Source organism: Alosa pseudoharengus, unplaced genomic scaffold (assembly GCF_046254945.1).
Source record: "Alosa pseudoharengus isolate Yale_2024_CS ecotype anadromous, Long Island Sound unplaced genomic scaffold, YU_APseudo_1.1 YU_APseudo_1.1_scf_11, whole genome shotgun sequence".
NCBI lineage: Eukaryota > Metazoa > Chordata > Actinopteri > Clupeiformes > Clupeidae > Alosa > Alosa pseudoharengus.
In genome coordinates this window covers 3,114,922-3,131,708 of record NW_027468576.1, presented here as the reverse complement: position 1 = coordinate 3,131,708, position 16,787 = coordinate 3,114,922, and the positions used below count along the sequence as shown (strand labels likewise).

The following is a 16,787-nucleotide window of genomic DNA, read 5'->3' as shown; positions in this document are numbered from 1 at the left end:
AATGTAGTAGCTTGCTAAGTAATTAGTCTAAATACTCTTCCATGTCAGTAGGTGGCAGTAGGTAGCGCAATATTAATGACCTTGTTAATGTAAATTACATTTTAAAACAATAGAATTAAGTGATACGTGCAATAAGTGGCGGTGAAAAGATGTAGGCTAGGCTACAACCAGCAATGGATAATTTCCTGAAAAGGAAAAATGCCGAACTGGGCCCTGGACAACATTCTAACCCAGAAGATGAAGGGCCCAGGATGAATAGTGGTCAAAGGAAAGCAAAAACGGTGAACGCGAGGCAATACAGCGAAAGTTATCTTTCATTTGGATTTGCTTTCACTGGGGATCTGACTGCACAGACACTGTTATGTTTGGTGTGTGGGGAGAAGCTATCCAAAAGTGCCATGGTTCCAAGCAAGTTTAAACGTCATCTCCAAACGAAACACCCATCCCTTCAAAACAATTTGACAAAACAACTTTAATGAGAAAAACCACAAAGGTGTCTGAGAGAGCTCTCAAAGTTAGCTACTTAGAAGCTGAACTTGTAGCCAAATCAAAAAAGCAGCACACTATGGCAGAGACTTTAATACTACCTGCCTGCAAAGCCATTGTGAACAAGATGCTCGGCCCTGACGCGGTTAAAGAAGTCCCTCTCTCAGATAACACAATTGCCAAACGTATTGATAACATGTCTGAAGACATCGAAAGTCTTTTGGAAAAGATACACATCTGTGGGAAATTTGCATTGCAACTTCATGAGTCTAGACCAGGGGTCTCCAACCTTTTTGGGAATGAGGGCTACCTGAAGACCCAAAATCATATGGAGGGCTACTCATTTGAAACGAACATACCCTCACCCCTTTTTTTTCCAATACTTTGATATCAATATGCAGCACTACCAACATTTTTGTTCAGTTTGTTCCTTTTAAAGTTTGCATGGGGAATCTAATCTATTTATTTTTTGAACAAAAAAACAATCTTTTTGTGTTAATAATTTTTTTGTGTTAATAATTTGGGTTACAATTTTTACCCAATTTATACACACCATTATGGATTCAGGGGTTGTTTAAGTTCTGATTTCAGTGGACAATTCGGTTTTAACATTTCAATAGTAATCGCCCACACTACCCTAACATATGAAGACGCCTTTTAAAGTTATTGCATACCTGAAATCTCTCCATGATCTGACAAAAAAGGTAATGCACAGTCCTGCTCAGTCATGCATGCCACAACATTTTCAGCGCTATTATACGAGAGTAGCCTACGGAGGAGAAAGGGCCTGTGAGCTAAAGCAATCGTTTTTCAGTCCTTGAACAATGATGCAAGAACCGTATTTGACGAACATGGAATGGCCACAGAACTTTTGCAAAGATATTCTTCCATTGGCTACACCAGACAAGCAAGTTTTTTCCCCCTTTACTGTCTATGCGTGCGAGCAGCGTGTATGCACTCCGCTTCCGTTGTTGTTTAAAGATTGAATGGGAAACGGATTTGGAGCCAAAGGCTAAAATTTAACGCAGCTACAATTTGTAAGGTATCACCAATATCATTTTAATGTTACAGATGTATGGCTACATACATTCTTAAAATGGTTCTGGTCTAGACTTAAATATCTATTGAAAACTTCACAATGGAGCGTGTTTTTAGAGCGTGATCTGCAGGCGACTTGTTGGCTATTTTTAGAAGCTGCGCTGGGGGCACCTCATAGCTGTCCCGCGGGCTACCTGGTGCCCGCGGGCACCGTTTTGGAGACCACTGGTCTAGACATTAGTGGACGTGCTCAACTCTGCCAATGTGCGTTTTGTGGATGGAGACGGCATCATAGAAAACTTCCTATTTTGCAAGGCATTGCCAGAAAAAACCACAGGAAAGGAAATTTTTCGGGTTACATCAGAATATCTTGAACAATGACTTCTGTGGGAAAACTGCTCCAGGGTCTGCACTGATGGAGCAGCAGCCATGGTCGGGTGCACCAAAGGCTTCATTAGCAAAGTGAAAGAGAGACACCCAGATGCTATTGTTAAGCACTAGGGGTGTAAAGATTAACCGATACGTATCGGTATCCGTTTTTAACGTGTAAGATACGGCTACATCGATATGTGAAGCCCCGTATCGGAATAAAACTGAAATGAACCGGTCGTTATATCGATTTACTTGTTACAAATCGGTTCATAACCTTTTCTGCTCGCTCAGACTCTGATTTACGTTGCAAGCAGCGCGTTCATCCCACTTCCTATTTTGAAACTACACGTGGCACGGATTTGTGGGTAATGAAGTTCGTTTTGGGCTACACTCATTGCCCAAAGTAGTCAAAGGACTTCATTACCCATACATCTACTGCAACTTAAGCACGTGACAACTCGCACTCTGTCGGTGTTTCCAGAGAATGTCTAATAATAATAATCCGTAAACGGGCTCTGGTGTTTCACAGTTTTTACTCTTTTGTTTGTCAAAATCCAGCACGAAATTAAACACTTACTATAGCATTCGTAAACGGCAACGATAGTCTGTAGAGTAGCCTTACGTTTGATGAAGTGATTTCCTTAATGTTAAAGAATAATTTGGCCCTTGCTGCTAAAACGATGTACAAATTATTATTATTTTGTTCATATTCACTCATACTTGGAACAAAATAGGCCCAGTTCATTGATATGTAGGCCTATTTTGTTCTTGCAGGCTATGAGAAAAGGCCAAGATTGTCTTAAGCACCGTTTTATTTTATTTCGTTATTGTCTTACCTCAACAATAGGCTACAGCTCCTTGAAAACAATCAGATATAACTATAAAATCTATAAAGTCTATAAAAATGTATTTTTATGTTGTATTTGGCTGCTTTGTTTGGCTGAAATGTAGACTATTCTTTTTTCATTTCAATACAGTATATGATACAAACCTCAGTTTAGATAATCATATTCACACATTTGTTTTTGCCTAATTGACATGACCATGATAATTGGTAATATAAAATTAATGTGCACCTTAAGCAAATTATAAAAAATCTTTCAGAATGCTTTCCATTCTTCAACTGCATCGAATCGCATCGCATCGAATCGTACTGAATCGTTTTTTATGAACATGTATCTTTTCTTGTATCGAATCGTGCCCATGTATCTAGATGTGAATCGTATCGTCTTTTACATGAGAGATTCACACCCCTATTAAGCGCTGTTTTCTGCACTGCGAGGCGCTCGTGACAAGATTTTACCAGCAGACTTAGCTCCTGTGTGCATGTTAAACTTTGTAGAGACAAGACCTCTGAAAAGCTGCATATTTGCATCTATATGTGAGGAAATGGGAGCGGAGCACAACGACTTATTGTTCCATACGGATGTCCGATGGTTGTCGCGCAGGCCGTTAAAGTGCTGGCCCGTGTGTATGAGCTCCAGGGGGAACGAAATGTGTTTCCGACTGATGAGAGTTGCTATAACGCAGAGCTGCTTCCAAGTGATGAGTGGTGTGCAAGGCTGGCATACTTGACAGATATATTTCAGCATCTAAATGAACTGAGCACACAAATGCAAGGCTGAATAGAAAACCTGCTCACAAGCACAAAATAAATGGATTCCGTTCAAAGGTGCACCTCTTGCAATAACAACTGGAAAGTGCCAACCTTGACTGTTCCCCCCTCACTCAGAAATGGCAAGGAGATGTCAACACTGCTGCACTGTGAGACATTAGGTAAAATTTGAAAACTTTTGAGGAGAAGTTGTCATTTCCCCTCAACCTCCACTGAATGCCTTGACTGGGTTAGGGAGGGACTCATATAGCTCAGCAGTTTTTGAAAAGGCCATGAATTTGCAGGAGCAGGAGGACCTAACTTGACTGAGACAAGAATGTGTTTTTAAAGCTAAGCTTTTCTGATCTCCCTTTGGACAGTTTTTGGTTTACTGCTGTCAATTGACATTGTTTCCATTTTCCACAACATATCTATTTGGGCTGAGCTTTTCAAGGATGACTGCAAGAGCTGAGAGCTGTTGAGGAAGAGCTTTGTGTCTTTTTTCAGTCCCTTCCAGGATATCAGCGTTGTGTTCATCTAAACAGGCCCAGGTTTCACATTGAGTGAATAAAAACAAATTGAAAGACTAAATTGTTATTATTGTAATCGTAATTGTAATATGATCCAACGCAATTACCTAATCGCTAAAGCTACAAATTGTGCACAGTTAATTTTGTCACATTTCTGACTTTTATTTTCATTTTATCCTCCTTGTGCTTCTTGTGCACCATGCGTGCTCACCAATCAGGGGTTGCATAAATTAAAGACACTTTTAGAATATTGAACTGAATCAATGAATTGACATTCAAAAATCATATTGCAAATTGCAATTGCAATATCTGTCAGAAAAATCGCAATTATATATTTTCCCCAAATCGTGCAGTACACTGAAAAATCCAATCTCTGTAGGCAGCCCATGCTCCAAAAATGGGAAGCAAACTAAGTGGGGGCAGCCTGTTTACCCGGCTACCTCTCAGGTGTGTTTTGTTTGGTCCATTCAACATTGCATCAAACTGTAAAAAAAATTGTGAACTCCAGCCTTGTTTCCATAGCTTATAGGACCTACCCATATTTGCTGCACTATCGCAACACTATTTAGATTAACTAAAATGGCACAGCAGCTGCAGCACATACTCTCCCCACACTGATACACCATTGCTAAATCCTTTATTATAATTTTGCTTACATTCAGTTACAGTAACCTAAACATTCTTACTACCTAAATGAGTCAATCCACCTTGGAGGCGAAAAATATCAGTGCTGGTTTTAAATATCAACATTTTTGCATCAGCTAAGTAGGGTTGGGCACCGAAACACGGTTCTAATATGGCACCGGTGCCGACGCAAACGGTAGTAACTACATCGAATAACAACGTGGATTTCGGTGCCACTTAAATCTCACGTTTTTTTTTTTTTTTTTTTTAAATACGAGGTATCACTACACGTCATGCACCATCTCTAACGTCTTGCTCTGATAGCAACACATCCAGATACAGTTAGCTAACATAAACACTAGATGTATAAGCTTAAAGCAGAGGGGTGCACCAGGCTAGTGGACAGTGTTTGACCGCTTGCATGACCCCATGCCAAGTAGGCTAATCAATATCACGAGCTCCTGTCAAAATCTAGCAGTAGGCCTAACTACAAACAAGCAAAAGGCTATGAAACAACATCAACAGTATACTTTACACAATAATCTTGCTAATGTGCTAACTGGCATTTATTTGAAATTTTATCAGCAGATTGAAGAAACACAGGACGAGTTGGAGTTATCCTTTATGTGCCAGCGTGTACTAAGATTTGCCAACAGAAATGACACAGAGGAGTTATCAAGTGGGCACCCCCTTCATCAGCGTTTCGTCGATTTAAGCCCACGACGCCTCCGGAAGGCTCGACGGTAACCCCAGGCGTCCCTGAAGTACCCCCCTCTGTGTCATTCCTGGCTGCCTCCTGATGCCCAGCCGGTGTCTTTATGCTTCAGCCAAAGCCATTGGCTTCTCCCTTCAGCTGCCTCCGACAATGCCCTGATGGCATGGCGCAGGCTTTGGCCTCTTACTCCCAGATCCTTGAGCAGCCTGGTGGTAGACGAAGCCACAAAGCCCCTGCATCCCACCTCCACAGGGCGCACCTCAGTCCTCCAACCACGCTGCTGTGCCTCTGCAGCAAGGTCAGCATACCGTAGATGCTTTCGTTCGTATGCCTCCTCTACCGACTCCTCCCAAGGCACAGTCAGCTCAATGATAAAGACCTTCTTAGCAGATGGTGACCAAAGCACTAAGTCAGGTCTAAGAGTGGTGGCAGCAATCTCAGGAGGAAAGGCAAGGCGTTGACCAACATCCACATTTTCCAGTCACAAGCTGTGTGTAACTGGCAGTGCTTTGCTGTTGTGAGTGCACTGTGATTTGCCTTTACCCCCTCTCGCACAAATGTGACTGCTGGCAGGAAGTTGAGTGTTGCAGGTGTTGCTGATTTGGCTGCAGTTCGCCTCTGTTCCAAAGTGGCAGCAAGTTCTTTCAACACCTGGTTGTGACGCCAGGTATAGCGCCCCTGGGCAAGACTCACTTTACACCCTGTGAGAATATGCCTAAGGGATGCCGGCTTGGAGCAGAGTGCACAGCCTGGATCTTCTCCTCGCCACTGCTGGAGGTTCATGGGTGTGGGGAGGACATCATATGTTGCCCTGATGATGAAGCGGAGTCTCCTTGACTCCATACTCCACAGATCTTTCCAGCTCATTTTCCTTCCCTCCACACTCTCCCACTTGGTCCACTTTCCCTGCTTCCCAAGTGCCACCACCTTGGCCCTCCTGATGCCTTCCTCCTGGTTTTTAACCTCATCCACAATCATCCTCCTCCTTTCAGCAGCTGAGGCTTTGCTCCAGGCTGGACGCTGAGCAGTTAGTCCCAGACCTCCTCTTCCATGCTGGACATGTCCCACTATGTCCGCATGTTTGAGGGCTGTTACTGCCTCCTCAACAGCTTGTGCTGGTCTCCATTTGCGGCCTGCTGTGATGGCAGGGGCGTTCTTTCTCACCATCAGGTCTTTGGACTCAGTCAGCATCACCTGTAGTCTTGTCTTGGCGCACTTGAATTCCTCTGTGAGACTGGTGAGTGGCAGTCTGAGGAGGCACTCTCCATAGAGGGCGGTGGAGGTCAAGCAGCGTGGGACTCCCAACCACTTCTTTATGTGGTTAGTAATTCCCTTCTCCATCCTCTCCACAGTTGAGATGGGCACCTCATACAGTGTGAGAGGCCACAGCACCCGGGGCAGGAGGCCAAACTGTAGGCACCAGATCTTTAGCTTCCCAGGAAGCTCTGTGTTCTCAATGGCTTGCACGCCGCTGCTTATATCCCTCTGCAGTTGTGATACTTGGTCCTTATCCCTCAGGCTCGCATCAAACCATCTCCCAAGGCTCTTGACTGGCCGCTCAGAAACCGAAGGAATTGGTTCCTCCCCGATGAAGAACTTGAGGTCCGACAGTACTCCCTTGACAATGGAAATGCTGCGCGACTTAGATGGTTTTATCTTCATACGGGCCCAGCTGATGTTCTCCTGCAGCTTTCTGAGCAGACGTCTGGTACATGGTACTGTAGTTGTGAGAGTAGTGATGTCATCCATGTATGCTCGGAGTGGAGGGAGACGAGAGTCGGGGTTGAGTCTTTGTCCGCCAACAACCCATTTGGAGGCTCTGATTATGACCTCCATTGCCATTGTGAAGGCCAAAGGAGAGACTGTGCAGCCTGCCATGATTCCAACCTCAAGGGATTGCCACATGGTGGTAAACTCTGTGGTGGTGAAACAAAACTGCAGGTCTTGGTAGTAGGACTTAACCAAGGCTATAATGTGTCCTGGGATACTGAAGAATTCGAAGGCAGACCAAAGGAGCTCATGTGGTACTGATCCAAACGCGTTGGCCAGGTCCAGAAAGACAACGTGTAGATCATCTTTCTTCGCCTTTGCTGTCTGAATCTGGTGCCAGATCATGCTAGAGTGTTCCAAGCATCCAGGGAAGCCAGATATACCTGCCTTCTGTACAGATGTATCTATGTACTGGTTGTTAACCACCACCGAAAAGAAAATCTTGCCCTCTACATTCAGTAGGGAGATTGGTCGAAACTGGCTGATGGTTTCTGCCTCTTTCTCTTTCGGGATAAGGACTCCTGCTGCCCTGCGCCACACTTTGGGTATGATCAAAGTTGTAATGTGAACTTTATTTCACGGTGTGTTCCGAACAACATAATGACATGACATTCTTTCATGTATGTCATATGAAGATCATGCTAAAAGTTAGCTTGCAAAAACACAAATACCGTATGTAGGTTACATACCTCTGCATTGATATCCCTGAGCTGTCAAAGAGGCTACAGAATCATCTCCGTACGTTATCGCTAATTAAGCTGCTCTGATGGGGTAGCCTGTTAGCGCAGTTGCTGTTAAAATGCCTAGCGCTGGGAATCTAAACAGTTCAACACCGGCATATTATGTAACATGTTTAAAATGATTGCGTGTTATGGGGGAAAACATCATTAAATGTCTTGAAGAATTTGGGAACACACTGAATGAACTTGAAAGCAGAGTCCCTTGACGTTAGATTAGGTTGCTTGCAAATGCTGTTGTCCATGACCGGGCAGTTCCATGGCAAGTGGTTTTAACATACCTTATGGCAAGTCGCCTACACTGTATAAACTTGAAAGCAGAGCTTACCATTGTGTGTGCATCCATGGCAAGCTGCTTTAACATTTAAATGTATTATGTGTAGAAGCAATGATATTGATAGTAAATTAAATATAACAGTTCCATGTTCCAATTTTTCTTATCAATAAAAAGCAATACATGCTTTAGACCATTTTATTTTAAAGATAAAGTACCGGTTCAGGTACCGTTTTGGCACCGGCACCATTTTTAAAAGTATCGATTTAGCACCGGTATCGGATAAAACCCAAACGATACCCAACCCTACAGCTAAGCCTATTTTACGCTTGTATGGAGAGAACAGAAGTCAATAGACCATAGACTACCTTTGGATAGCTTTTTCAAATTAAATGTTGCATTATGTAAGCTAGGTTTCATTTGTAATTATTTTTTTTTTGTAATCTGTAATATTCACTATGTTGAATAGTCCCTGCCTTGGGGTAGGTAATTCAGTGCGTCCCGAAAAACTCCTGCAGTGGTGCGAGATGTAAACGAGGCCTGAACAAAGTTTGAGTGGAAGACGACAAGCACATTTTTTTAAAATCTAGCTAGACAGATGTCTGTTACATCTAAATTAATTACAGGTTAGGGTATTAGCTAAGTTGAGAGCCTACACTGAATTAACAAATGTCTGCTAACAATAGACTTAAACTGATTAGGATTTTGATGTATATTCACTGATCAAGTAATTACAAATGAAACCTAGCCTACATAATGCAACATTTAATTAGTATGTGGAGTTAAAGTGGGTTGTAATGAGAAAAAAACAAAGCACAATGTCTTGCACATTCACAATCTCACATGAAATCACCTGAAATACCATAGATTTGTGTGCAGTGAATCCCATGTCTGCAGGGGGGAATTCAAAGCTACAAACTCTAACGCTTGCATGAAGATCTTATCAATCTGGTTGCCTATTTTGCTGTTTGTCGTTTTAATTTAGCTTTACAAAGTGTTGTGCTACATAGCCTACAAGGAAAGCTGTAGTGAAAATGGTATCCAATAATGTATTTAATTGTATATGCCATGAAAATGACATGTCCTCTACAGCTTATTTTTTCTCCCTCACCCCCTGCACTCTCCCTCTCCCCCTGCATTTCACGGCAGTCTCATGACTGACCCATGACCAGCAAGATTGCATTTATACTGCTCTGTGTTGGAGAGAGGGGAGAAGTGAGAGAATGACACTTGAAAAAACAAGTAGGAGGAATTTTCATTACTGCTGTGAATTGATTGGAAACACACCCCAGCCATTTTGCTCCCTTAGTTCTCTGATTTTGTTTCACACACATCACATGACTTCCCATCCCAACCAATACTAGTTTTCCTCCTGTATATGCAGCTGTAACATTATAGAATGCAGAAACAGCTGTATATGTAGTCATGGATACTTACACTGCTGATTTTTAACATTGTTTTATCATTGTCTTATTGTCTTTGAGTCACTTGATAAGAGCATGGTGAATCGGAGAACTAAACAGGAAGAGAATGTGTGTATCATGTTAAAATGTTTGTAGTTCTGCATGTCCACATTAAAATGCAAAATCGGAGAACATGTAGGCACATACAAACTGACATATTGTTCTTCAATTTTGGTTCATTAATTGCTGATTGGCACCAAAGAATCTAGTGAGAGTGTAACTCTGTCACCGTGTGACCTTCCCCACAAGTATTAACCAAGGGTGTACTAGAAAATGAACTACACACTAATTTGTGACTGTAACTATCCGTTTCTGCATCTGCAACCGATTTTGACACTGGCCAAACAAAGTGGGGATATCCATGTTACCTTGTCTTATGACTGCTACACCCCTACAGTATGTGTCTTTGTTTGCTAAATTCCTGACATTCCTTTGTTTGCTAAATTCCTTTTTTGTTCTATAAAGTTTTGTTTAACTTTCCTGTTGGTCTTAACTCTGTCACTATGTAGTCATTCATTCTGTGTCCCGTGGTGATATCAGGCCAGAAAATCTTGGGGTTGCAAACAGTGGTTAAAGTGAGATTTGGCAGGTGGGGTAAATCCAGTGTCAGTGCAATGGAGAAAAATTACTCACCGTGGGACAACATATTGAGTATCGTGGTGTAGCAGTACTTTTTGGGACAAGATAATGTCACTATGGCACACTTATTTACTTAATATTTGTTTTATTTTGGTCCTACTCTGATATGATGACAATATTATGGTAAAATTTCTGGAGACCACAATGAAATACAACCTTGTTTTTCTTGTGTTATAACACTAAAAACCAAACTTATTTTAAAACACTTTAATATTTATTGTCCAATTCATTATCAAAACATCACATTATAATAACAATGCTTGGTCGATTACATAGGCTATCCATGGCCTGATTTTAAAAGAAAATCTAAAATGAATGATTTAGATTTCTTTCCTGTTCTGTTTAGGCTACATTTCCATAGGATACATTTTGTATCCTCTCTAATTTTCATCCTCTTCTATCTTCAAGAATGAAGTTATGAACACTACATTACCAACGTGTTTTCCAATTAGGAAAGTATAGACAATATTTTTTTTCTGTTAATATTGACAAGCTGGAATGCTAGCCAGCTACCTTGCAGTTAACCTAATGTTCGTCACTGACCCTGCATATAGTCTAAACTCAGAGCCTTGTTTCTTTTAGTTGTATTTGTTGTCCTGTTTAAATTGTGGAATTATAACATTACTTCACTTTCAACTTTAACTCCACTCAAACATCCACTTGCTCTGGCTAGAACAGCAACTACAAACACAGTGACTTTATCTGCATGCGTGAACTGGGATAGATGCACTCAAATCAGCCAGGAGAATCAGGAGATCATAACGTTGGGAATTAGGGCTGTAACGATTTACGATTCGAAACCGAAATCACGACATTCATATCCACGATACTGTGTCGCGGTGTGAAAAGGCAGAATCGTGACCCACCCTTTCTAGTGTTTCACGCAGTGCTTTGCAGCTTATGCGGCCACAAAAGCAACCCACAAATCCCGCTTTACTTATCGGTAGCCTACGTTGTCCAAAAACAAACAAAATAAATAAATAATAATTTCATACCTCTCCTTGCTTTCATTGTAGACTATGTGTGCAACTTTACCAAACAGTATAGAAGTATCACTCTCCCTCCCTCTCCTGCTCAATGAACACGCGCGACTTAAATAAAACATTCACAATCATGAAAGCAAGGACGCATAGACGACTAGCTAAATTACTATTAAATTCGCTTAGCATCATTAGCATGCTGCACATATTTGTTTAAAACTCTTGCATTGAAGTTGACTGATCATCTCAATACCAACGTTTCCCAAAAGGGCCTGTCCCAAGGAGAACAAGTATTACCTTGAAACTTAAACACACATGGGGAAACTGAACAGTCCAATCAGTAGACTATGATAGGCTAAGCTATATGTTACTTTGTTTACAATATTTCCAGGCTTCAACCAGACAGCTGAATTAAAGAGGTAGAGTTGTAATAAAAAAATAGTAGGCCTAGGCTATAGGCTAATCTGCATCATCAGTCATTCAGAAAAATATTTTTATATCAGGATATAAAATAATAGATATATTATATTGTAATCCTCTGGTGTTCTAAGGGAGGCTATTAAAATGTTATTTTTTATAAAATGTCTAGCCCCCCCCCAAAAAAAAAAGATCGTGATACAAACCGAATCGTGAGGTTGGTGTATCGTTACAGCCCTATTGGGAATGGACAAGAGGGGGATAACGCTTGTTTGTGAAGGTGGGGTCAGGGGATATCACATTTTGATTTGTTGAACACTGTGAATGATCCTGAAAAAGAGCCAGTCTGCAATTTGACGGTGCACGTGAAAACTCCCCATTTGTTTTTAACAATACCATCGCGCTATCGTTGGTATGAATGAATCTATTTATTTATTTATTTTTTAATTATTTCTGAGCCGCCGGAAAGCAGTTAACCCCTGGTTGCAAATATCTAACATGCTTAATGGAAACGGTGGCTTTTGTTTTCATTTGCACATTATTTTAGCCTATTTTCTACTTAATGCTGCTAATGAAAATGTAGTGGAGTGAAAGTATACATTTTAATTTTAAAAATGTATTGAAGTAAAAGTAGGAGTAAAAATAAAAACTCAAATAAAGTACAGATACTCCCCATTCATACTTATGTACTGTACTTAAGTATTTCTACTTAATGGTAGTTACTTTACATCTTTGAATGGAAATAAGGCAAGATGTGCCACAGAGCGATGTTTTTTTTTTGTGTGTATTGAATCTAGGCTATAGTCTAGACAAATACCAAATGACACTATTAGATGTAAACCACATTATTGCATTCCAAAAATGCTTACGCTGTACCTACAGTCAGAGAACTAAAAAAGAAAAAGAAATATGAATGAACGCACTTTCCAACACAGAGCTTCCTCTACAAATATTATCTAACAATGGGCAATTGCATGTTTTCTGAGGGCTATAAGTTAATACCAAATATAAAGCTTGGTTGGGTACAGATCCCTAATGGCAAAATGTGTGCAGCCATTTTCTTATTTATTAAATACATAAAATACATTAAATACAAACATTTAGAGCCCTAATTTGAATGATGGACAAGGAGCAAGGTGTCTCATGCAAGATCTATATAGCTATTGTGTGGTGATTCACTGATGTTTGTGCTTAGGATCTTACTCATAGTATTAAATTAGCAAATAGATTTTGCCTCATCAGAAAATTTATTTTTGTTCTGGTGTCAAATATAGTCAGTAAAATCTAATCAGATTGAATCAGTATTTTGTCTGCAAATTCAATACTTTATTAATGTTGTGTCATTTCATTTAGGCATTTAGTCGACACTTTTAACTAGGGCTGTCAAACGATTATTATTTTTTTAATCTCTGAATGTCTATAGTTAATAGAGATTCTCACCAGTGTATCTTGATTGGGTATCAAATGGAAACAAAGAAAGTTACTTTATGAACTTACTTTTAGGACGTATTTGATTATTTCAAATCAAATTTCAAATGACGTGCAGCAGGCTCTAGATAACGCACTGTATTCAGAAATATACCGTAAAACTTCAAATGATCGCCGAGTCCCTAAGAGACGCCTGTCTCTTTTAAACGCCTGGCGTGGCTACAGGTTTGGGTTAAAGGCCGGTCTCCAGTAGAGGCCCGGTCTGTTTTTTAGTTTCGGGTTGTATTTAATGTTCTAAAACCCGTCAGATCGTCTGTTTAAAGATTCGCAATGACACGAAACCATTACCGAAAGGAGGTTACAGCAGTGTGAATTAGATGTTGCACGTCGTTACAAGCCGTCGCAAAGCATTCACATGTCTGGTCACAGTTGCAAGGTTTTAGAATGTTGCATCAAGTTGCTGCTCATCTCGTTGCGAATCTTGGGTGTGATTTGGGCTTGAGTATGGCGCAGACTGCGCACGTTATGATTAGATGGCATTAAAAGACTGCGGTAGAGCTAGAGTTCCAAATTGTATAACTTTTTTTCCAATATGAACGATATGTCCGACTTAGTCATCGTTCAATTCATCCCTTGTGTTAATTTGCGGATAGGCCGATGGTAAGCTTGTTTTTATGCTGGCAACAAAACCAGAACGGTTCGCGAACGTTATTCTTTATTCTAAATGCCATGGCGATAAAGAGAAAGAAGTCAGAAAAGGAATTTACCTTAGACTAGGCTATATCAGAGCCCGTCTACGGACATTCTCTGGCTATATAACCTACTGAAATAGGTTAATGATGTAAAGTCAAGTGCGCTTCTATGGGACTGTTGTGTGCGCGCACAGTTTTTATTGATGAGTCGGAGTGGCAAGTGCTGCGCATAGTTGCAGTGGAATGTGGCTGCCCAGGGCATTATAAAACTTCTCACTCTTAGACCTACTCATACACGGCGGTGAAATGGCGTATTTAGCTGTCTAAATTCGAATCATATGCTGGGAGAGAAATCGTCGGACATCCATGATTATTTTGTTATTCAGCACCCCTGGTCAAAAATATGTTCCCGTGCGCCTGGAAGTAGGCTATGATTTGAATGTAGACTGTTGTCAAATTTGGCAAATACAAAATGGGAGAAACAGTATGGTTCATGCTCTCATGCTCATGTTCATGCTGTTTCATTCCTGCCGAAAAGGAGGGAGAATGAAACATTAAGCACGTTCCACTTTTGCATAAATAATTCCTGAACGGTTTTGGTCAGGGCTGATAATGCAACTGTATTTGACAAAGGACCGATATAGGCTATTTGCTAGTGACAAAATATGAGCTTTCATTGTGATACGATCTTTTTGTAGATTACGTGTAATTAAAACGTGTTTCATCTGTTCTGGCTATCCCCGCTATTTGGATCTTACTGTATCTCACTCAATGAACAACATCTCAACACTAAATGAATGATGATCCGTAATTGTCATCAGATAGCCTAGTCATATAGGTAGACATTCAGTGTGTTTGAAATAATTAATTCGATAATTTTTTCCATCTTTGCAAAGGAAAAGTTTTGTGTAAAGAGAATTAAAGGCCTGTCTCATATAGACGCCTGTCTCTAATACTAGCCGGTGCAGTTTGGCGATTTGGGAAAATAAAAGCCCGGGCTATTATTTGGAGTTTTACGGTAGCCGATATAAACTGAAATAAATGCTACAGCAGAAGTGCATGCACAAAATTGCAAAACATGACAAAAGGCATAACAAACAAAAAATACTTAATATATCCTATATTCATTATCTTTGAGTTCAGTTGAAAATAAGGACTTCATATTGAGAAATATGCACATATGAAGCCTAGGCCTACAGCATTTTTCAATAAAGTGCATAACAAACAGAAATAGCCTATCTCCATTAACTATGTTCAGTTCACGTGTAACTGTGTAGGAGTGTAAACAATGCTTAAACTTGAAGTGCTTCGGCAATATTTAAATTCCATGTCGACTGAGCCGACATAAGTGCACACTGTCACTTGCCACGCAAATCAGCGCCGAAGTTTTTAACTGGCAAACACTGGATGAACAATGGATTTTATGGAGCGACGCCGACAAAATAGTACTGAATCATAATTTACACGGTGGTGGCAGCAAAGTGCGATACTGGTGTGCAGAGTTGTATTGAGAACAATGGAATCTAATTTAACGGAATGTCGAAAGTGGAGTGCGCTGCACTCATGTCGGCACCGGTGTCCGCAGCGCTTTAAAGCGTCATTCAGCCGACTGGCAATTCAGAACTGCATTGGTGTTTATTATCTTCATGACTACATGACTACTGACTAGGCAGAAGCCTACTAGGAAGTGTTTGTGGCAGTTTGAGGACAAGAAACGGTGCATTAAAGGGTCAAAATAGTAGCAACCATTAAAGAGGGTCGTTGATAACAGGATAAGTGACGGTGTAAAATAAATCTTTTGGCGCCACGTGATTAATGCAATTAAAAAAAATTTTATATGTTATGCTTGGTCCTTAATGTCATTGCGATTAATGTACTTAATCGTACTTTTAACCAAAGCGACTTACAACAATCAAATTACAGTAAAGGTGCAATAAAGAGACAGTACCACTAGGATGTTGTTAGTGCAGCAACAAGTACTGTTCCCATAGAATAGAATAACAGTTCAAGGGAGGGAGAATAGGGATAGTCAGAAGAGGAAAGAAGGTAGTGGTAAGTGCTAGATTAAGCATACCGGCTGTAGTAGTGCTAAGAGAGGAGGTACTCTGGGAAGAGTTTGGTCTTCAGGAGGTTTTTGAAGTTGTGTTGTACCAATATTTGAGGCATCCACGGCATGGAGAAATTAAGCATAAAACTAGGTGACACAAAACTCTTTTAGCCATTTGAATTATACACAAATTACATGTGGGGTAGCTAGTAGGAACCTGAAAATCTATATGGGAATAGTTCAATGTTTAATCATTAACTGTTCAAAGGCAAGGCAAGTTTATTTATATAGCGCCATTTCATACACAGGGGTAATTAATGTCAGTCCATTTAAAGTGTATCATGGTGAAGAATTAATGGTTGAACTTAATTATGGTCACACCAACAACTACTGTATCATGAAAACAACAAAAAAGTATTGCTCTGGCTAATTTGAATGACAACGTCCACACATAAACTGTAGCGATAACGACACAAAGAACAATATCATTGGGCAGCGAGTTTGAGAACGAGTAAAAGCTGACAGCCAATCAGAATCTATCAAATTTTAAACATCACATTCTTTAATACAAGGAGAGACTTTCCCTATCGTTGGTCAGTATGGACACTAATGTTGTTATAGTTATCATTATAGTTCTCATTCTTTTACTATCGTTCAAGATGCTGGAGAAGTTTGTTGCCATGGCGCCACAGTGTTCAAACTGTACCGAATAGTACACATACTGAGTATTGAATTGCATGATACAATTGGTATGATGTGTTTTTGTACCCCTTGTGTTCTGTCATTGGTGGGTGCATTTGTGTTACCACTGATATTTTTGTTGGTACTGTTGATTGTCTTTCAGTGCCTATTTATTTTTACAGACTTCTTTCCTCTTTTGGCAGGCTAAGTACATCTCTACTTGTATCGATGAGATCAAGCAGGAGCTGAAACAAGACAACATTGCAGTGAAAGCCAATGCTGTCTGCAAACTTACCTACG

At 40.5% G+C, this 16,787-nt stretch overlaps 1 protein-coding gene across 3 annotated transcripts in view; it reads left to right on the top strand.

Annotated features, from left to right (window-relative positions):
• The window catches only part of ap3d1 (adaptor related protein complex 3 subunit delta 1), a 74,392-nt gene that overhangs the window by 9,485 nt on the left and 48,120 nt on the right, over nucleotides 1-16,787 (top strand). For all 3 annotated transcript variants that reach the window (XM_076277770.1, XM_076277769.1, XM_076277768.1), the window contains exon 2: nucleotides 16,691-16,786. In XM_076277770.1, coding sequence (XP_076133885.1) covers nucleotides 16,691-16,786 — 96 coding nt within the window. The remainder of the gene's footprint in view (nucleotides 1-16,690; nucleotide 16,787) is intronic.